Source organism: Schistocerca cancellata, chromosome 9 (genome assembly GCF_023864275.1).
Source record: "Schistocerca cancellata isolate TAMUIC-IGC-003103 chromosome 9, iqSchCanc2.1, whole genome shotgun sequence".
Classification (NCBI taxonomy): domain Eukaryota; kingdom Metazoa; phylum Arthropoda; class Insecta; order Orthoptera; family Acrididae; genus Schistocerca; species Schistocerca cancellata.
The window spans coordinates 17,163,091-17,185,745 of NC_064634.1; the positions used below are offsets into that span (position 1 = coordinate 17,163,091).

The following is a 22,655-nucleotide window of genomic DNA, read 5'->3' on the forward strand; positions in this document are numbered from 1 at the left end:
AACCATCTGGATTATTTCATACGTATTTTTCCCCTTCTTTTATAAATTTCATTTACCCATTCCTTCCTCCTTTTCCACTGTCTTGGCCTTCGCTGTTATACTTGTGAAGAAAAGACCTTACTCGGTGGCCAAGTGGTCTCTCTCTCTCTCTCTCTCTCTCTCTCTCTCTCTCTCTCTCTCACACACACACACACACACACACACACACACACACACACACACACACACACACACACACACATTTCTCAAGTCACTGTTGCTTTCTGTTGTGGTAAGACCCACAGTGTATTAGAAGGTACTCATCATCATAGAACCAGCAAAAGTAGAGAAATACTCTCCGACAAGCACATCACATGAAAGCCATTTTCCTACACATATGTATTTCCAGATTTTTCTCCCCACCCTCATACGTGCGCACACACACACACACACACACACACACACACACACACACACACACACACACACGGGCACACTCTCTTTGTAGCAACAATGAATTATATTTGAACTTTTCACCTGCAACACCGTTCAATCATTCCTACCAAGACAAAATTAATTATAAGGTTTCATTCTGCTGATATTTGCACTCTGCAGCAGAGTGTGCACTGATATAAAATTTTCTAGCAGATTAAAACTGTGTGCCTGACCGAGACTCAAACTTAGAACCTTTGCCTTTCATCATAAAGTGCCCTGCCAACTGAGCTCACAACCTGTCCTCACAGCTTTACTTCTGGCAGTATGTCATCTACTACCTTCCAAACTCCACAGCAGTTCTCCTATAAAACTTGCAGAACTAGCACTCATATAAGAAAAGATATTAAAGAGATCTTAGCCACAGCCTGGGGATGTTTCCTGAAAGAAATTTTCACTCTGCAGCAGAGTGTGCCCTGATATGAAGCTTTCTGCCAGATTAAAATCTGTGTGGACAGCTCATGAGTCTTGCTTGAGTAGCTCATTTGACAGACCACTTGCCTGCAAAAGGCAAAGAGTCCGAGTTTGAGTCTTGGTCTGGACACACAGTTTTAATCTGACAGGAAGTTTCATATCTGCACACGTGCTGCTGCAGAGTGAGAATTTCACTCTAGAAATATTCCTCAAGCTGTGGCTAAGCCTGCAATATTCTTTCTACCAGAAGTCCTAGTCTTGTGAGTTTCACAGGAGAGCACCTGTGAAGTTTGGAATGTATGAGATAAGGTACTGACAAAAGTAAAGCTATAGGGATGGGACGTAAGTCACGCTTGAGGAGCTCGTTTTATAGACCACTTGCCTGCAGAGGGTAAAGTTCCCGAGTCTGAGTCTCAGTCTGGCCCACAGTTTGAATCTGCCAGAAAGCTTAATATCTACACCTTTCCACTGGAATAATTTCTGTGCTGTAAAACACTCTTCTAAAATACCACGCCGTTTCCAAAATCATTTCAGGGATATACTTCCATTTAGAGGCACTGTGGTATCTTCTGCATCTGTATACGACTCAAATCTTGGAAGACATTCTTTAGCACACAATACAACTGGTACTTAATAATTCCACAGTGTTCCATGACATAGGCACTTCATAATAAATTGTTTGTTTATTGGTTGTGATAGTGTGGTTGTTCCATGCCTTTACAATATATCTAGTGAAAGATAACACTTACAAGTCATTAACAACCTAACTTTTAACCAGTAACGTATATTTTATGCTGTTAAAAAGAATGTATTTTATTTTCAGGAAGCAGAATGTGAAAAGTCAGCCATGGACATAAAGTATACGACTGACACGAAAATTGAGGACAACTCTCGAATGTTCAAGCTGCAAAAGGCCAACTTTGACAAAGAAGTCAACACCGCTGTAAGTAAATTAGCATCTGCAATATTCTGTAGGTCTAAGTTTCTCACACATCAGAACAACTTGTAAATTTTGTACTGTTTAGAGGCAACAATATGACAACATTGATAGTCAGTCAGTGCATTTTTCTAGACAAGTTGGAATGTTTTGTTATAGGCATCAAGAAAATACATCACACTGTCTAGGTAGGTGTAGATGGATGTTTGTTTTGCATGATTCATGGAATTCACATGCTTTTTTTCCCATGTAAGTTCAATATGAAATTCACAGTGATATTTAGTTCTTCATTGATCACTAACAGGATACCTAGTATTGCCCCATTTTATATTTATCCCAGTCCTATAGAAGAAAATAATAAAATTTATTACAGTATAAAAGCAAACATAGTTTCTTTATACGTTTTTAAAGGTATGAATGAAATATACAAATTATAAAATATTTTACAAATACTTTGTAATATTAATTTAGTACAGAACTTGATTATACATAATATTTTTGATTTCCACCCCATGTGCAAGAATAAATAAATTCTTGAGTGAATTCACCCTTAAGCAAGCAACATTAATCTGTCCTCAAGAGAAACATGGTGAACTCAAATCCTTGGTACTGAAGACTGCCCCTGTAATTTATTAATTGTGATTGAGAATGCAAGTTTTTGATTATCTTTATGTAGCAGATTCTTCCCATTTTCATATATATATATTTTTTTTTAATGCTGCTATGTGTGTCGTAACCATACTGTATTTTTTCCTAGATAGTAAGCTTCAGCTGAAATTTATTAATGTTTATACCAGCCTCCCAGCTCTGTTGTGACATTGTGACATTTCTAGAGACATTCAAAGAAAGACTATGGTCCATAGCATGGAAATCATGCAGTACTAGTTGGAGGTGACTTTAACCTGCCAAGTATAGACAGGGATTTCTGTGAATTCATTGTGGGGGCAGATGTTACAGATAGACACTCACACAAAATACCTTCGAACATATTTTCTGAAAATTATCTTCAACAGGTAGCTCACCAACCCACACGCAATAGAAATATCTTAGATCTTGTAACTACAAATAGGCTGGACCTTAGTGACAGTGTCAGTATAGAAAAGGGGATTAGCGATCATAATGTCATTATAGCAGCTATGATTATGAAAGTCACTAAATCAGCAAGAAGGCTAGGAGAGCGTTTGTACTAGATGGGGCAGATAAGCAGTTGTTAGCATATCATAGAGACAATGAATTTACATCTCTTAGAACCAGTAAGATAGATGTAGAGGAATTATGGCCAAAGTTTAAGCACACTGTAAATTGTGGTCTGGAGAGTTATGTGCCTAGTAAGTGGATGAAGGATTGAAAAGACCCACCATGGTTTCATGGTGGATGCTGAGGAAGCAGAGGCTGCTGCACTATCGGTTCATAAGGGAACACACAGATAATGACAAGAAAAGGATAGTAGAAATGCATGCATCTGTGGAAAGATCTATGCATGAAGCATAAAACTATCACCATCACACCTTGGTAAAAGGTGTAGCAGAGAACCCAAGAAAATTATGGTCATATGTAAAGTCACTAAGTGTTTCTAAGGCTTCCATTCAGTCCCTTGTTGACCAGTCTGGTATGGCAGTTGAAGATAACAAAATGAAAGCCAAAGTTTTAAATTTCACGTTCAATAAATCATTCGTACAGGAGAATCATACAAATATGCCATCATTTGACCATTGAACAGAGTCCCATATGGATGACATAATAATAAGCAAAATAACTGATGATGGTCGAAGTAGAGAGGATATAAAATGTAGACTGGCAATGGCAAGGAAAGCGTTTCTGAAGAAGAGAAATTTGTTAACATCGAGTATAGATTTAAGTGTCAGGAAGTCATTTCTGAAAGTATTTGTATGGAGTGTAGCCATGTATGGAAGTGAAACATGGACGGTAAATAGTTTAGACAAGAAGAGAATAGAAGCTTTCGAAATGTCGTGCTACAGAAGAATGCTGAAGATTAGATGGGTAGATCACATAACTAATGAGGAGGTACTGAATAGGATTGGGGAGAAGAGGAGTTTGTGGCACAACTTGACCAGAAGAAGGGATCGGTTGGTAGGACATGTTCTGAGGCATCAAGGGATCACCAATTTAGTATTGGAGGGCAGCATGGAGGGTAAAAATCGTAGGGGGAGACCAAGAGATGAATACACTAAGCAGATTCAGAAGGATGTAGGTTGCAGTAGGTACTGGGAGATGAAGAAGCTTGCACAGGATAGAGTAGCATGGAGAGCTGCATCAAACCAGTCTCAGGACTGAAGACCACAACAATAATAAGCATCCATGGTGTAGAGAAACAACCGAAAAATTTGAAGCAAATAAATCAACAGGTCCCTATTGAATCTCAATTTGATTTTACAAGTAGTACTCGATGACATTGTTCCCTTACCTAACTCATATTTATCATGAACTTCTAGCCTAGAAAAAAGTCCCAAGTAACTGGAAAAAGGGGAGGTGACTCCAGTATATAAGAAAGGTAAAAGAACGGACCTGCAAAATTATGGATCAATATCCCTAACTTAGTTTTGGTGCAGAATCCATAAACATATTCTCAGTTTTGATAATAAACTTTCTTGAGATTGAGAAGCTTGTGTTCACAAATCAGCATAATTTTAGAAAGAATCACTCATGTGAAATTCAGCTACCCTTTTCTTAGATGATACATTGCAAACTGTGGATGAAGGGCAACAGGCAGATTCCATATTTCTAGATTTCTGGGAAGTATTTAACATGGCACCCCCACAGCAGGCTGTAAACGAAGGTAACAGAATACGGAATAGGTTTACGGATATGTGAGTGGCTTGAAGACTTCTTACATAATAGAACCCCGTTTGTTGTCCCGGATGGTGAATGTTCATCAGAGACACGGGTATTACCAGGAATGCCCCAGGGAAGTGTGAGAGGACTGCTGTTGTTCTCTGTATACATAAATGATTTGGTGGACAGGATAGGCGGCAATCTGCATTGTTTGCCGATGATGCTGTGGTGTACGGTAAGGTGTCAAAGTTGAATGGCTGTAGGAACATGCAAGATTACTTGACAAAATTTTTAGTTGGCGTGACGAATGGCATTTAGCTCTAAATGTGGAAAAATGTAAGTTAATATGGATGCATAGGAAGAACAAACCTGTAATGTTCGGTTAGAGTGTTACTGTGCCCTGCTTGAGGTGGGCAAGTCCTTTTAGTTATCTGGGCATAATGTTGCAAAGCAATATGAAAGGAAAAAGCATGAAAGAACTGTGGCAGAGAAGGTGAATGATCGACTTCAGTTCATTTGGAGAATTTTAAGAAAGTGTGGTTCACCTGTAAAGGAGACCGCATATAGGACACTGGTGTGACCTATTCTTGAGTACTACTAAAGTGTTTGAAATCTGTACCAGGTCAGATAAAGGAAGACATCAAAGCAATTCAGATGGGAGTTGCTAGATTTGTTACTGGTAGCTTCAAACAGCATTAAGTGTTAAGGAAATGCTTCCAGAATTCAAATGGAAATCCCTGGAGGGAAGGCGATATTCTTTTCGAGAAACACTATTTAGAAAATTTGGAGAACCAGCATTTGAATCTGACTGCAAAATGATCCTACAGCCACCAACATACACTGTATGTAACGATCACAAAGGTAAGATTTGAGAAATTAGGGCTCATACGGAGGCATACAGACAGTCATTTTTCCCTTGCTCTTTTTGTGAGTGGAACAGGAAGGTATCCTTTGCCACTCACCAACAGTGCCTTGTGGAGTATCTATGTATATGTAGATGTCGATTCATGTGTTTCAGACGGTGCTTACGAGCAACCCCCTTCTCTCTCTAACCTTCACCTCCATCTCTAAGAGTGTTACAGGTGTTGTATATAATCATCCCAGAGACCCTAAAAATTTTGGACTTCACATATTTACAGCCTTAATCGTGAAGGTTTATAATCAATAGCCTTATGTCTGTTTATTACATAAATTTTTTGTAACAATGGAAACATCAGTTAAATCAGCACCAGAAAATGTGCCTCGTACTTAATAAATTTTTTATTTATTGCTTGTAAACTAGCAAATGGGGAAAAACTGTGACTTAGCACTTGCAATTGGAGCACATATTCGTTTTTCACTTCTGACTTACGGAGTAAGCGTAATGGATGCTACTTTGCAGAAAGCGGAGGCACAGCTGGCCTACGAGCTGCAGGCAGCAAAGATCCGCCAGCACATCCGTAACGAGGAGATCCAGATCGAGGTGGTGGAACGGCGCAAACAGATTGAGGTTGAAGCGCAGGAGGTGGAGCGCAAGGAGCGGGAGCTCAACGCCACTGTGCGTCTGCCTGCCGAGGCGGAGAGCTACAAGGTGCAGACCATCGCAGAGGGCAAGAGGTGTGTTGGTCTGTCATTTCTTTCACTTTAAATCTCTGGTCTTTCAAGTGGTTTTCTGCTGTCCTCTATCTCTTCCTAACGTGTGCAAATCTTTTCATCTCTACATAACTACTATGCCCAACTTCCTTTAACATATGTTTTACAAATTCTACTTTCCATTTGCCTCTGCTACTTTTGCCCTTTTTGTGCTCCTTCCTGTACCCAATTAACTATTCATGGATGTCATAGAAGGTGTCCCACTTAACTGTCCCCTGGTCTGGTAAAAGGGATCTTCCATTGATTTCCTTCCTTGCTTATCATTTTTATTTCTTTTACATTTCATACGTATTTGCCATGTACTTCTTTTTTTACATTTTTCAGTAGCACTCCATTTAAATTCCTTTCAGTTTCTTATTCTATAGATTTCCAATGGTCCATGTTCCACTTTCATACAATGTTGTTCTCCAGACATACAGTCTTAGGAATGTCTTTCTCATTTCCCAATAAATATCTGATATTTATTCCCTGTGATCTGACGGTACACAGATGTCGGAAAATATAAGTTAACATTGTTAACATATATTAACGTAGGCCTATAGTATCCTAATGTATTATATTGCTCGATGTTTTAAATTTAACACAAATAACAAGATTACTGTTCTAAGTATTCATTTACAGAGTAAAAACAGTGACACAACAAATATGACTCCACAGCTTTGCTAAATTTTATGTTGTCTTTGATGGACTTAATACAAGTGGGAAGATTGTTGAACAGTTGGAGGCCCATGTGGAAAGCTCCCTTTTCACACAGTTGAGTGTTTGTACATATAACATGCAGATTTGCATTTTTCCTGGTGTTGTGTTCATATATTTCATTATTTTTTACGACTCTGGGGTCAGTTGGCACTATGTGGTTTCTGAAAAACTTTAGAGTCTCGAGAATGTAGAGGCAGGGCAGTGTAAGGATTTCCAACTTTCTGAAGATGGGTTTGCAGGAGTCTCTGGGTTTGCTCCCAGTAATAATCCTCATTGCTCTCTTCTGGATTCTGAATGTGCTCAGAGCAGTTGGAGAATTTCCCCAGAATATTACACCGTATTTTAGGTGGGCTCGTATGTAAGCGTAGTACGTGCTGGTTAATGTTTTCAGGCTAGCACATGTTTTCAGTACACCCATAGAGTTCTTTATTGAAGAAAGCTCTCTTGGCCTGTGCCATGTACAACTGATTTATTCCTTTCTCTGGCTATCCTGTGTAACTTTACTTCTTAAATCAAATTATTCTGTCACTTCTTTTTTTCCCCAATAGCACCACTTTTCAAATACCTTGTTCCTTATTCTCTGGATTTCTCTTTCACTATTTTGTTCCCAATTTTGATGTTAAGCAAACTGTTAGTCTCCCGTTTATCAGTTTTGTCTTTGCTTAGCGTCAATATACTAAGAATTGCAAACGTCATATTCCACCGTACATTATAAATGACTTTCTCTTAAGTTCACAAACACTAGGAAAGTATCCTGATTTTACTTCAGTCCGGCTTCCATTACTAAGTACAAAATTGGACTTGCTTCCTTGGTACCTTTCCCTTCCCAAAAAAAGCAGGTCTTTGTCAAGTACTCCTTCAATTTTTCTTTCTATTCTTTTGTGTGTTATTGTTGTCACCAGTATATGGGCTTGACTTGTCGCTATTTGTCCAATAATTTGCACATTTATTTACACATTCTTTTTTTAGGTTTTCTGAAGAACAGTAGTTCATCTTTTTCCTTATTGTACAATGAGGGTGTGAAATGACCTACTAGCTAACCTTATTCTGCCATCGGTGTCTCATTGAAGAAAGTTTGTTGAACTTCTGTAAAAGTAGTATTGTGGGAAATAGTCCAATACTGTATCCACACAATTTTTAATTAATTTGGCTTTTCCACATTTATTGCACTACATGTAATACAATGACCAGTTCTATTTCTTACAAAAAATAATTTTCGGAAACAGTTACCTTCATTGCACCACACATCTGTTTCTTATTGACAAATTGTTAACAGTACACACATTTTCGAGTTAAGACTCAACTATAACATTATTACAGTGCCCCCAGTTTATTTACATCTACATCTGGATATACATGGATACTCTGAAAATCACACTTAAGTGCTTGGCAGAGGGTTCATCCAACCACCTTCACAGTAGACAAGCGTTAGTGTAGGCAGTCTCTTTAGTAAATCTGTTAAATCATATAAGTGTTCTACCAACAATCACCTTTCCCACAACATTTTCTACGTGTTCTTTTCAATTTAAGTTGTTTGTAATAGTAATTTCAAGGTATTTAGTTGAATTTATGGCCTTTACATTTAATTGACTGATTGTGTAACCAAAGTTTAAAGGATTTGTTTTAGCGCTCATGTGGGTGACCTAAAACTTTTCATTATTTAGCATCAATTGCCAATTTTTACACCATACAGATATCTTTTCTAAATTACTTTGCAATTTGTTTTGATCTTCTTGTGACTTTAGTAGACAATAACTGACAGTATCATTCAATTCAATTTATTAGCGTCCTTGTAGTACATCATCGAAATGACATAGGACTTGTCAATAAACATTACAATTTAAAATAAATATACATGAAAATTTGTAATTGAATTTACTTGTCACTTAGACATTACAATTTTAATAGAACTTTTAGAACATTAACATAAAAATATACAAGTAGGATAACAACGTACAAAAAAAAGCTAGTGATTCTCACATCAAAGATTATTTACATTCTTACATTAACACCGTTTCACAATTTCATAGAAACAGCAAGTATTTAAATGTGAGCAATTACACATATTTATTATGTCAGGGAAATATTAACTGCACTTTTATTGTCAACGATTCATAAACTCTTCAATACTGTAAAAACTATTGCTCAATAACATGTTTTTTAATTCTCTTTTAAATATGTACAGTTTTGGTATTATTTTTAGTTCTTTGGGGAGAGCACTGTAGAGGATTTTGGGTTGGTATAGTACACTTTTGTGATACATAGTTGTTTTATGAATTTCTCTGTGGAAATCATTCCTATTCCTTGTTTCGTAGTTGTGAAATTCTCTGTTTAATGTAGAAAATTCATATGCTTTCATATATGTATAAAGATGGTAGTGTCATGATTTTTAATTCTTTGAAAGCTTGCCTACAAGAGTCTCTATATCCTATACCTTTTATTATTCTGACTGCTTTCTTTTGTAGTCTAAATGAGTGTTTTGTTAGACTGATGTTCCCCTAAAACTGTACGCCGTATCTTAATAAACTGTGTGTGAATGAGAAATAAACACATAACACTGTTTTAATATTACATGAGCTTTTAAGCATTCTAAGTATATAACATGTTTGACTTAATTTTTTGTTCAATGATATTACATGCTTTTCCCATCTTAAGTGTTCATCAAACCATACTCCCAAGAATTTAGTGTATGATGCTTGTTCAATCTTACACTTACCCAATTCTACTGTAAGGTTAGTTTTTATTTTATTTGTAATATGTCTGAAGTTGATCCACGTTGTTTTTTTGGCATTCACAATGAGTCTGTTTTCATTAAACCATCTGTCTGCTTCGTCTGTTGCTAACAACCTAAGACATCTGGTCATATTCTCTCCTAAATCATTTATATAGATAAGGAACAGCAGAGGGCCTATAAAACTACCTTGGGGAATGCCAGAAATCAGTTCTGTTTTACTTTGTGACTTTCTGTCAGTTATGACAAACTGTGACCTCCCTGACACAAAATCACAAATCCAGTCACATAACTGAGATGATATTCCATAAGCACACTATTTGATTACAAGCTGCTTGTGAGGTACAGTGCCAAAAGCCTTCTGGAAATCTAGAAATACAGAATCAATTTGAAATCCCTTGTCAACAGCACTCAACACTTCATATGAGTAAGGAGCTAGTTTTGTTTCAGAAGAACAATGTTTTGTAAATATGTGTTGACTGTGTGTCAATAGACGGTTCTCTTCTAGGTAATTCATAACGTTTGAATACAATATATATTCCAAAATCTTGCTGCATATCAACAGTAATGATATGGGCCTCTAATTTAGTGGATTACTCCTACTACCTTTTATGAATATTGGTGTGATCTGTGCAACTTTCCAGTCTTTGGGTACAGATCTTTTGTCAAGCAAGTGATTGTATATTATTGTTGAGTATGGAGGTATTGCATCAGCATACTCTGAAAGGAATCTAAGTGGTATCAGTCTGGACCAGAAAACTTGGTTTTATTAAGTACTTTAAGTTGCTTCACTACTCTGAGGATATCTACTTCTAAGTTACTCAAGTTGGCAGCTTTTCTTGATTAAAATTCTAGAATATTTACTTCATCTTCTTTGGTGAAGTAATTTCAGAGGGTCGTGTATAATAAGTGCTTTAGTAGCACTGTCATTGATAGTGTTTCCATTGCTATCATGCACAGAAAGCATTGATTATGTCTTGCTGCTAGCATACTTTACATATGACCAGAATCTCTTTGGATTTTCTACCAGGTTTCAAAACAAAGTTTCGTTTTGGAAACTATTATAAGCATTTCACATTGAAGTCTGCACTAAATTTCAAGCTTCTGTAAGCAGTGGACATACAATATCTCCTGATATGTGACAGAAATGAATGAAAGTTTACTTTGAGACAATATATAACCAGAGTCCAAATTATTCACACGTCAACTTGAAGGAAAAACTGACAAAACTTAATACCAGACACTAGTTCAATTTGATATACACCGACAGAAAAAACATCGAAAAAAGAAAAAATAATTAATTTAGAGTAGTGAAATTTCAGGAATACATTTGTCTAGGTTATACATTTACGTGATTAACATTACAAGATCACAGGTTAATATAATTTTTAGATAAGCCATTGCAAATGTGAAATTCTGGTGCATTAATGCAAATGTGAAATTCTGGTGCATTAATGATCAGGGTAACAGCCAAAATGTTGAATGCAAGCATGCAAACATGCATGCACTGAGTTGTACAGGTGCCTGATATCAATTTGTGTGATGGAGTTCCATGCCTGTTGCATTTGGTCAGTCAGTACAGGGGCGGTTAATGCTGTTTGTGGATAACACTGGAGTTGTCATCCAGTGATGTACCATATGTGCTCGGTTGGAGACAGATGTGGTGATTGAGCAGGCAAAGCATGTAGAGCATGTTGGGTTACAACTGTGGTATGTAGGCAAGCATTATCCTGTTGGAAAACAACCCCAGGAATGCTGCTCGTGAAAGGCACCACAACAGTTTGAATCACCAGACTGCGGTACAGTTTTGCAGTCAGGGTGTGTGAGATAATCACAAGAGTGGGCCTGCTGTCATACAAAATGGCAAACCAGATCATAACTCCAGGTGTACGTCCAGTATGTGTAGCACGAGGACAGGTTTGTTTCAGGCCGTCAACTGGCCTCCGTGTAACCGACACGTGGCCGTCATAGGCACCGATGCAAATCCATCTTTCACCAGAAAACACAGCAGACCTCCAGCCTGCCCTCCAACGGCCTCTTGTTCGACACCTCTGAAGTCGCAGTCGGTAGTAGTTTCAGATCAGTGGAATACACACTACTGGTCATCTGTCTTGGAGCTGTCCTTGAAGTAACCAGTTTGTAACAATTCACTGTGTCACTGTAGTGCCAACTTCTGCTCAGATTGCTGCTGCAGATGCAGTACGATGCGCCAGAGCCGTAGGCATAATACAGTGATCTTGCCTCTAGTAGTGCCACCTGGCCATCTGGAATCCAGTCTTCTTTGGACTATACATTCTCATGATCACCACTGACAACAGTCATGTACAGTGGCTACATTCCTGCCAAGTCTACCTGCATTATCGCAGAAGGAACAACCAGTTTCTGGTAGCCCTATTGTGGGATATTGTTCAAGTTCAGTGAGGTACTGATAATGGACCTTTGTCGTGTTAAAGGCTTTCCTGGCTAACATCAGGTCACCTTGTTCAGTCTCAAAGGTAACTAATGCTCATGACTGCTAGCGTGTATTTAAAGCAAACCTGATTTGTATCCTCTTAGTGGCACTACTCATGCCACTATTGTGCAACTTGCACAAAATTGGAATAGATGTCATCTCTGAGATGTAGAAACATGCCTACCAACTTTCATTTATGTTGCACAACTCCTCCCCAGTGCTACAATTTTTTTTCTGTCAATATGTTAAGTAAGCCAGACAGATACAGTGAGTGTGCAAATACAGGCAATTTGTTTTATAGATGTTACTGCTGAGATTTCCAAGTCCAAACTTTCACAGGAATGTTATCATGTTGAGAACAGTACACAGACTTTTGCAGGCTTGTTACATAGGTGTTACTTGTGTACCAATTAGCCCAGGACTGAAGATTTTATCATGAGGTTCACCTTATAAAGTCTGGTGTATGAACATATGAAGAGGTTGACCTTATAAAGACTTGTGTATGAACATTTTAGAATTTTGGTAACTACATAATGATTTGAAAAACTGCTGGGTTAGATTTCATTAACTGGAGTGAGCTGTATGTTTGAATAATAACTTGGTTTACAAAATAAACAGGTAGTGAAGTACAAAAGATTGCAGAACTATTTTGTGTGTCTTTACTGCGTATTAACTGTTTATGAGCATGGCATACTGAGATGTATAACCAGTCATATTAATTTTGGCAAATTCTTAATTAAGTGTGGAATTCATTAATGAAGGGTGACATTTGGTCTAGGAAAATTGGAGCAACAAAAGTTAGTGTCCAACATGGGAACCTAACAGGCATAATAACACACAGGGCAGCAGTATTTTGGTTGTTTCCAAACTTCAGTACCAATTATCTCATAAGGTAATCAGTTTCAGGAAAATTAGAACACATTATTGTTAAGTCTGGAGTATTAGTTTTTTGCTAACAGGTTTCAAAATGCCTGATATCGCTGATAAGCTCAGTCAAAATCTATCCTTACTTGTCATTATGATAAATTCAGTCACTCATCACTCATTACTTTTAAAGTTTCTAGTGAAACTAAATATACTAATGCTATGATTGAATCAAAATTTTCAGAGGAATAATGAATTAGCAGAAGATATAGTGTGAATAATGTTTGGACAGACTTAGGCATACACTTCATATACATGATGTGAATAGCCATATTTAACTGACAGTTAAGAAAGAAAGAAAGAGTCTAATCATAGCAAATGGGATGGTTCCAGCTTACTGTGTTATTAGGGCAAGAAAAAACCTTTCTCCTACAGCAGTAAGAGCATGTGTCCTTTGGGGAAAAGACTTAAGAGCCTCATTTAGGGTCAGTGCTATTCTTTGTTAAAACATTTTTTATTGCCGGACACAGTCACATTTATTTTTAGGTTACCAGTATCAGTCTTCTCAAATGGTCATGTGTGTTTTTAAAAAAATGAGCTAATAACATCTCATATCCATATGCTGCACATAAGGACCATCTTCTGTCCATAACTTAATAGTTGGTGAAACCAACCTCTTCCCATTCACTCTAAAATGATTCTTATTTGTTTGTTCTATGATGCATGTTAGAAAATGTTTAATTTAGTGATGCATTCTTATAGCGTATTACTTGCTAATTTAATACATCTAATGTTATTGGGTAAGAGAAGTGGATCGACTGAACTATTAGTAGAACACGGTAATCATCTTTTGCAGGTCTTTGTTGAAATGTACTTCTCATTGTGCTACATGGTATGATGGAATATTGATAGCAGAAAAGAACACCATACAGGATTTCCCAGGAGGATTGTTCAGTATTCAGTGATAAGACAGGAGCAATTATTTGAAGCAAAAAAGTGTAGTAAACATGGACTGTAATATGTATACCTTAAGAGCTGTGACCATTTGTTCTGTAAGAGGTATGTGTTTTTCAGTAGCAAAGATGAACAAGTGCTTGTACTCTCAGTGTATACATTTTAGAGCCCATATTTACCAGGTTACTTTGCTTAGAATGGTAGTTCCTTTTATATTCTTGAATACTGACCATTTCTCCTGGGACATCCTGTATGTCACTGTGCATTCATAATTTGGTTTATTTTCTTCATATCTTGTTACCGTTTAGCTACAGTACTGTGCAGTTACGTGATCAGTAAAGAAACTGCACAACAAGATGCCACATTACAATGGAATTCACATTTTTACACTAAACATTTTATGAAGTTCACATGACAACATTCTTACAACAAAGTTTACACATTTGACTCAAAGAACTACAGTCACACACAGTTTTGAGAACAAAAGACTTAAAAACTATAAACTGTTTGCAAGACATGTAAAATCTGATGTGTCTGTGTGATAGACAAAATACCAACTATTTTGTATGTAATGCAGACACAACTATCTATCAGGTGCACTTCTGGTGACATTTGTAACTAACATTTGCTGCCAGAATTTTCTGGAAACTATTATGTATTATCAAACTAAATATAGTAATAACACCTAGTTTTAATAACAGTGAAAATTTAGATAAAATGGTAAATTTTTATGAATTGAAAAGTCTAAGAGCTGAATTAGTTATAAAAGATGTGAAATAACCACTAATTAAAAAATGTATTTTGTATCAAATAGAATTGTTTCTAATGGAGTTAACTGTGTTTTCTTAATAGAAAGTTGGCTATTTGCATATTGAATAATAAATTATGCTTTGAAGCACTTTAAAAGAACAGCAGAGATTTTGTAAGTACACATGGCAATTGTTATTACATGACTGAGTTAAATGATGGCAAATTACATTTTAAGATATTATTTCATTTAATTATATTTTAAAATGAAAAAGCTATAATATACAAAAACATTTTCATAATTTATTCATGATTAAGAGAAATATAAAATTGAAAACACTCCCAGGTATCACAAACTTCAGTAAAAATCATGTATTGTCAGTTTTGAGATGAGATGGCACAAAATATTCAGAAGAAAAGGCTTGGTATCAAAATATGTTTTATCTGATTGGCCTAAATCTGGGTTCGTTACATTGGTCAAGTAAATTTTATATAAAAAACTGAAATAAAAATAAAAACCATTTACCACTGCCACCTTGTAGCTAAAAGTGACAAAAATGCAATAAAATATTCATTATGTAATGTGTACTATATTGTTTCATTAAAGTCATAAATGTAAAGCTGTTCATAATACTTGACAGGAAGCCATTGATAAAACAGGAACGATGTATTGGGTTCTACAAGGAAGTGTTATAGACCTTCTAATGTCCTTAATCTATATAAACAGTTTAAGAGACAATCTGACCACCCCTCTAAGATTCTTTGCCAATGATGCTGTTGTTTATCATTTAGTAAAGTCATCAGAAGATCAAAATTTATAGCAAAATGAATTAGATGAGATATCTGCATAGTGAAAAACATGGCAATTGAACCTGAATAATAAAAACTGGGAGGTCCTGCACATGAGTACTAAAACAAAGCATTAAATTGTGATTACATGATAAGTCATAAAAATTTGAAGGTTGTTGATTCAGCCAAGAACAACTTAAACTGGAACCATCGCATAAAAATTATTGTGGTGCAGGTGAATCAGAGATGGTGTTTTACTCGCAGAACACTCAGAAGCACCCCCCCCCCCTCCCCCCCTCCCCCCCCCCCCCCCCCCCCCCCCAAGGGACTCACCACTCTTTGGCATGTTCATGCTTGGCTACCAAGAGGCCCCAGCATTTGCAGCATCTTTTTCCTTCTGTGCTGCATGTCCATCCTCATGCTATTCCTTTTCTCCTCCCCTGGGGGACATGTCTGGGGTGTTTTTGGGAATGTGTTCCACATTTTCAGTAGCTAACATAGGAACAGCCCCTTCACTGTTTTTTGTTCCTTTTTTCTTTCTTTGCTAACCTTCTCCTATCCTTCCTCTGCTTTGGCTTTTGAGGTTCCTCTTTTCCTTCTTCCTCCCTGTGTGCTCCTCAAGGCTGGCCCACATGTCTGACACTCAACAGGTGACTGGTAATGTGTAATTCCCAGCCCCAGGTCAACAGGTAGGGTTCACACATACCTCCTCATGCAGACCAGGCCCAAGGATGGGTGACTGCCTGAACTGCTACCTTCCCAAATTGCCGATTCGTCCCTCTGTCAGTTGTTCAGGAGGTTGACTTGACGGGTGAACAATCACCTAAGGTGGGTGAGCTCCCCTCTAAGGGGGGGGGGGGGGGGGGCAGTTGGAAGGAACGCACCATTGGAGATCCTGGCAGTCATGGGGGATTTTCTCTCAATGAGCCAATCATCTTCTTCACAGTAAACATCTGCAAATCATAAATGGAATGAAGCTCCTGATTCAAAGACCCTCCAAGTTGCACCATGGTTACTCATGGTTTCATGTCAGTCCTTCACAACAGTAAATCCGTTTCTTATTTTGAAAGGTGTTAATGTAATTGCCAGCCCTGTGAAATCTTGCATTCGTTTGTGCAATGGCACTACTTCTGATTCTCAAGCACAACAGTGGCTTGCCATTTCACTCCTTGACAGTTATACTGTTTGTGTCAAGGCCGATAGAACTGAATTCTTCCCGTGGTGTTATTTACACTAGGCTGCTCGATGGTCTGACGGAGGAAGAAATCTAAACATACCTCTCTGAACAGGGTCTCATTGCAGTCCATTGGGTGATTGAAATGTAGATGCATCCTTAGTGCCCACATACACTCTTTTCCTCACTTTTGATAGAATGGTGCTTGCGTCCAAGATCAAAGCAAGTTACGAAGTTATCACAGTCTGACCATATGTTCCGAACCCGGTGCACTACTACCAATGTCTCATTTCAACCACACTTTAATGTCCTGTCAGCACCTGGCCAAATGTGTAACCAGTGGAAGGGATGCTCACGATGGCAATTGTCCAACTCCTTCTCCCCAGTGTATCAACTGCATTGGTGACCATGCTGCCGCCTCTCAAGATTGTCCCATGTATCACAATAAGCGGGCTGTCCAGAAGATCTGGGTAAAAGAAAAAGTGCCTTACTTGGTTTCTTGCAAGTTATTGGCTAGTCGCAAACCCTGCATTCTACCATCTGGCACTTACAGGACTGTTCTTCATACATCTCGCTCCATGAAGGACACGGCCACGCAAACGTGCGACCTCAGATTCAGCACCATGGTTGTAAAATTGCCAAGTGTCGTGGTAGCATCCCCGTCTCTTCCTTCAGCTGTGCAACAAGCCACCAAACTTTCACCTCATGGGGTGAAGTCACCTGCTGCACAACTGGCAGGGGGAAAGGACAAAAGGAATACTCCCACAAAGATTTCCAATGTCCCTCCAGCCAACATGCATCTTAGTCTTCCTCTGCCAATCAGAAAGGCTCCAAGATCTCAAACAAAGGCAAATGGTCTGCCCCTTTGCCAACTCGGAGATCCTCTTTGATGAGGTCACCACGTGATACAGTCACCTGGCTGTCCTCTGTGTCGCTGGTGCGCGCCACCAACTGTTTTTCTGCCCTCGACTCTGTAGACTGACAGAAGGAGAATGCTGACATCTCTGTAGATCTCATAGAGCAGAATCTTCCAGCTTCTCTGCCCTGTAGTAGTGAGTCTTCCAAGGCTGCCATGGTGACACCCCTTCATTTTTTCCCCTCCTTCCCTTTCACCGTCATGACTCTCCTCCAATAGAATGTTCACAGCCTTTGATCCAACAAAGAGGACTTACAGCTGCTCTTAAAATGACAGCATCTGTTTGTTCTCTACCTCCAGGAAACAAAATTATGCCTACACGACTGCTTTGAGCCTTCGTATTCCTTCCCGTTTCACTTTGAACTCCCCCACTACCCCCTGCCCCCAAGGAGGACGTTACATCTCACTGGGGAGTCGTGCTGCTCATACTGGATCATGTTAATAGTCAACCCATCTCCCTTACTACACAGCTTCAAGCTGTTGCAGTCTGCATTTTCCTTCCTCTCTTGACCTTTTCCCTTTGTACCGTTTACATCCCTCCATCATTCGATGTCACCAGGGCAGACTTCCTCCAGCTTATTGTGCAACTATCTCACCCCTTTCTGCTGCTGAGTGACTTTAATACAAACCATCCCCTTTTGGAGTTCTCTCCTCGTACAATAGCTACAGTAAGCCAACCATTACCATGGGTAAAAGTATCATTAATATCAATACTAAAATTAAGTCTACATCCACAGAATACACAGGGTCCATCGACAAGAGCAGTGGCAGCAACAGTCTTCACAGCATTCTTCTTCTTGTCTGCAGCAGATGTTGAGAATTCAATGTTTTCAATGGTTTTATAGACTGTTTGTTTAGAGTGACGACGGTAGCGTCTGTATGGCATCTTGGCAGCGTTCAATGCAGTTGCCTGTGCAGCAGCAGCAGCACGAGTGATCCGCTTCGCGGTACTCGCTCGCTTTTATAGAAGCACGATAGCGCGTGACCTTGATTCGGACTTTGAATATTTCACAGTGCCAGCGGCGCATTATCCCGGACGGGAGCACTAGCCGTACTAGGTGCTCCCGTCCGCTGTGCGCTAAGTCCGCCGCTGGCGCGCTGCCAAGATGACGTTGGCCGGCCTTATCGGCCGGGGTCAAAGGTCAACTGGTCAGTGTGATGACGTAACATGCTGTTACATACTCTATGCCGACAGATCCTAGATGTACCCTTGTCCGGTTCTCAGCTACACTACAGATCACTTTATTTATGAAAATACAATGTACAGTCACCAACAAACTTTACATATTCACATACTTCTTTACCTTTAACCCAAATAAATACAGACTCATTAACAGATATTTTTCTTTTGTTACGAGTATACAATGACAATGCAGAGGTTGACATATAAGCAGATTTACCAAAATCTTTATTTGCAAGTTCGGCCATGTGGTAGGTACGGTAGGCTGACCTTCTTAATCAACTTAACCTCATCTGCCTTAACACTGGAGCACCGACATTCCTTTCAGACTCCATGCACATCTGTTCCCATTTGGACCTATCCTTCTGCATTGCCCCCCTTGCCATTGTCTCAAGCGGTCCATTCTGATACATACACGAGCGACCATTTCCTGTGTGCTGTTCATTTGCTAACTCCTACCCCACCTATGTGCACACCCAAATGGCAGCTTTTTAAGGCTGACTGTAGGCTTTACTGCTCCCTGGCAACTTTTGATGAACAACATTTCCCAAGTCGTGATGACCAGGTAGAATATCTTACAAACATTATCCTTACTACCACAGAATGTTCTGTTCCTCGCACTTGCTCTTTACCACGCTGTGTTCCCGGTCCCTTGGTGGACTGAGGTGTGCTGCAATGCAATTCTCACATTAGGATGTACTCTCCACATTTTTAACTGCCACCCTACGATGGCAAACTGCATTCATTATAAACTGTTCTGTGCCCAGTGTCACCAAATTCTTTGGGATGACAGAAAAGCTAACTGGATTTCATTTACTAGTTCTTTTAACAGTTCTATTCCCTCTTCCATCATGTGGGCCTACTTCCAACGGCTCTCTGGGACCAAGGTCCATTCCCCAATTTCCAGCCTGATAGTAGCAGATGGTGTCATAGTGGACCCTATTGCTATCTCCAGCGCCTTGGGCCACCATTTTGCGGAGATTTTGAGCTCCTCCTACTGTCACCCTACCTTCCTCCATCAGACACTAGTGGAGAAGGCTGAGGTGATACCCTTCTCTCCTCAGAGAAGTGAGTGCTACAATGCTCCCTTTACTATGAGTGAGCTAGATCATGCTCTCACTTCATTCTGATCCTCAACTCCAGGGCCAGATGATGTTAACATTCAATGTTGCAGCATCTTGCTTTTGCGGGCAAGCACTTCCTCCTTTATACATATAACCGGATCTGAGCAGAGGTCTTGTTTCCCAGATGCTAGTGAGAAGCCACAGCGATACCCGTGCCTATATCCGGTAAGGACAAACACCTCCTTCTAGCTACCTCCCCATTTCTCTCACCAGCTGTGTTTGCAAGATGATGGAATGCACGACTCATTCCCCACTGGTATGGTGGCTCAAGCCTTGCAATTTATTAACCAATGCACAGTGTGGATTTTGAGCACGCTATTCTGTAGTTGACCATCTCGTCACTTTGCCCACCTGTATCATGAAAGGTTTTCTGTGGAAATCCCAGGCTGTGGCTATGTTTTTCAATTTGGACAAAACCTACATCATCTGCTGAAGCCTCTGTAATCTCTACTCCTGGGACTTGTTTGACCACATATCCCGTTTCCTTCAGGAATTTTTAAAAGACCGAGTTTTCAAGGTACATGTGGGTTCTGCCTTGTCGGACATCTTTATCCAGGAAAACAGTGCTCCTCAGGGTACCGTCCTGAGCGTCGCCCTATTTCCTGTCGCCATTAACCCTATAATGGCCTGGCTCCCTTTTTGTTGACAATTTTGTCATCTATTGAAGTTCTCCATGGACATATCTCATTGTGTGGCATCTTCAGTGATGTCTCAATCATCTTTCCTCACAGAGCATTGACAGTGGCTTTCATTTTTCCACAGGAAAAACCATTTGTATGACTTTCTGGCAGTGCAATTAGTTCCTTCCATTGTCTTTACATCTTGGGGCTCATGCTCAGTAGGAAACATACTTGATCCTCCCATGTTTCTTACGTGGCAACCCAATGTATGTGGTCTTTCAGTGTCCTATGTGTCCTCAGTGGTACTTCCTAGGGAGCAGATCGAACCACCCTCCTCTGTTTGTACCGGCCCATTGTCTGTTCGAAAATAGACTATAGGTGTTTTATTTATGCATCTGCATGTCTGTCCCTCTTACACCATCTCAACTCTATGCCCCATTTTGGTATCTGTTTGGCCAATTGTGCCTTTTACACTAGTCCGGTTGAGAGTTGTACGCAGAAGCTGGAAGCTGCCAAACTACCACTGCCCTACCACCATGACTTTCCCCTCTGCAGATATGCACGCATTTGTCTGCCATACGTGGCCTCCCCTTGATGACTTGCCAGTATGGGGCCTGTCCCTGTCCCTCTGGAGTTTGCTTTTGGCTCTTGCTCCTGCAGCTTAACTTCACTCTACTTGCCAATTTCCCATTGGGTGTGAACCCTTCATCACCTTAGCTTTGTGTGGTGGCCCGTGTGCATCTTGGCCTTCATTCTCTTCCTAAGGACACTACTTCAGCCTCGCTCTGTCGCCTCCATTTTCGTGACTTTCACATGGAACTATGAAATAGTACCTTTGTGTATACCAATGGCTCCTGGACAGACTGGGTGTCAGGTGTGCCTTCGTCATTGGCACCGATGTTTTTCGGTATTGACTCCCAGAATACTGCCCAGTATTTACAGCAGAGCTCTTTACCTTGTATAAGCCCATGCAGTGCATCTGGTAATACAGGCTTTTCAATTGCATCATCTGCCCTGACTCTCTTAGTGCCCTTCAAAGCCTCTGTGTGCTGTACACCGTCCATCCCTTAGAACAGTGGGTCCAGAAAAGCTGTCACTTGCTTACTGTTGATGGAGCCACTGTGATATTTATGTGGGTTCCTGATCATTGGCCTGATAGGAAATGAGGCTGCTTATGCTGCTGCCAAAGCTGCAGTCCTCACACCTCAGCCCACTAGTTCTTACATTCTCTCTGATGATTTCTGTGTTGCCATCTGTCAGTGGGTGGTGTCCGGCATCACCACTGCTCCTTCACGGGAACGAGCTCCGGGTTATTAAGCCTCTCCCAGTGGCTTAGATGACCTCTTCTCAGCCCTCTTGCTGTGAGGAGATCATTTTAGCTAGGTTGCATATCGGACACTGTCTTCTTAGCTATCGCCATTTGTTAAGTGGTGCTCCCCCACTACTTTGTGCTCATTGCCCTCAACTTTCAACTGTCCACCATTTCCTGACAGAAGCCTTTTTTTTTTTTAACAACGTACATTCTCATTTGTGTTTGCCTTCTGAGTTATCAGCCATTTTAGCAAACAATGCTCGGGCTGTCAAACGCCTTTTACTTTTTATCCGTTGTAGCAATATGGCAAACGGCATTTAATATGTATTTCAGGATCTCTGATTCTCTATGGCATATTTTATAGACCCTTCTCCACTTCCCTGTTTTTAGCTGTCTTCTCTTCCATTGATTGGGATTAACGTGTAGTCATTTTTAACTCTTCTCTTTGTCTTCATGTTTTACAGTTCTGACATGGGCGCATATGACCCTAGTTGTTTCTGCACCCTAAAACAAAACAAAACAAAACAAACTTAGAAGCCACAGCATATCTACTAAAGAGACTACCTACACTATGCTTGTTTGTCTTCATCTGCAGTGTTGTTGCATGGTATGGGATCTTACCACATAGGATTGACATATGCTATGGATGAAGTTCAAAGAGTGGTTGTCCACCCCCCACCTCTTACCCTCCCAGCTCAATATGTATTATCACAAAATAGGGGAGAAGGTGCTGTGGATATGATATGCAAGTCGAGATGGCAGTTATTAAAACAGAGGCGTTCTTCATTGCAGGAAGATCTGTTAATGAAATTTCAATAACCAGCTTTGTCCTGAAAGTGTGAAAAT

At 39.6% G+C, this 22,655-nt stretch overlaps 1 protein-coding gene across 1 annotated transcript in view; it reads left to right on the forward strand.

Moving 5' to 3' along the window:
• Nucleotides 1-22,655, forward strand: part of LOC126101633 (flotillin-2) — a 352,822-nt gene that overhangs the window by 297,761 nt on the left and 32,406 nt on the right. The window contains exons 4-5 of the mRNA XM_049912319.1: nucleotides 1,709-1,828; nucleotides 5,997-6,211. Coding sequence (XP_049768276.1) covers nucleotides 1,709-1,828; nucleotides 5,997-6,211 — 335 coding nt within the window. The remainder of the gene's footprint in view (nucleotides 1-1,708; nucleotides 1,829-5,996; nucleotides 6,212-22,655) is intronic.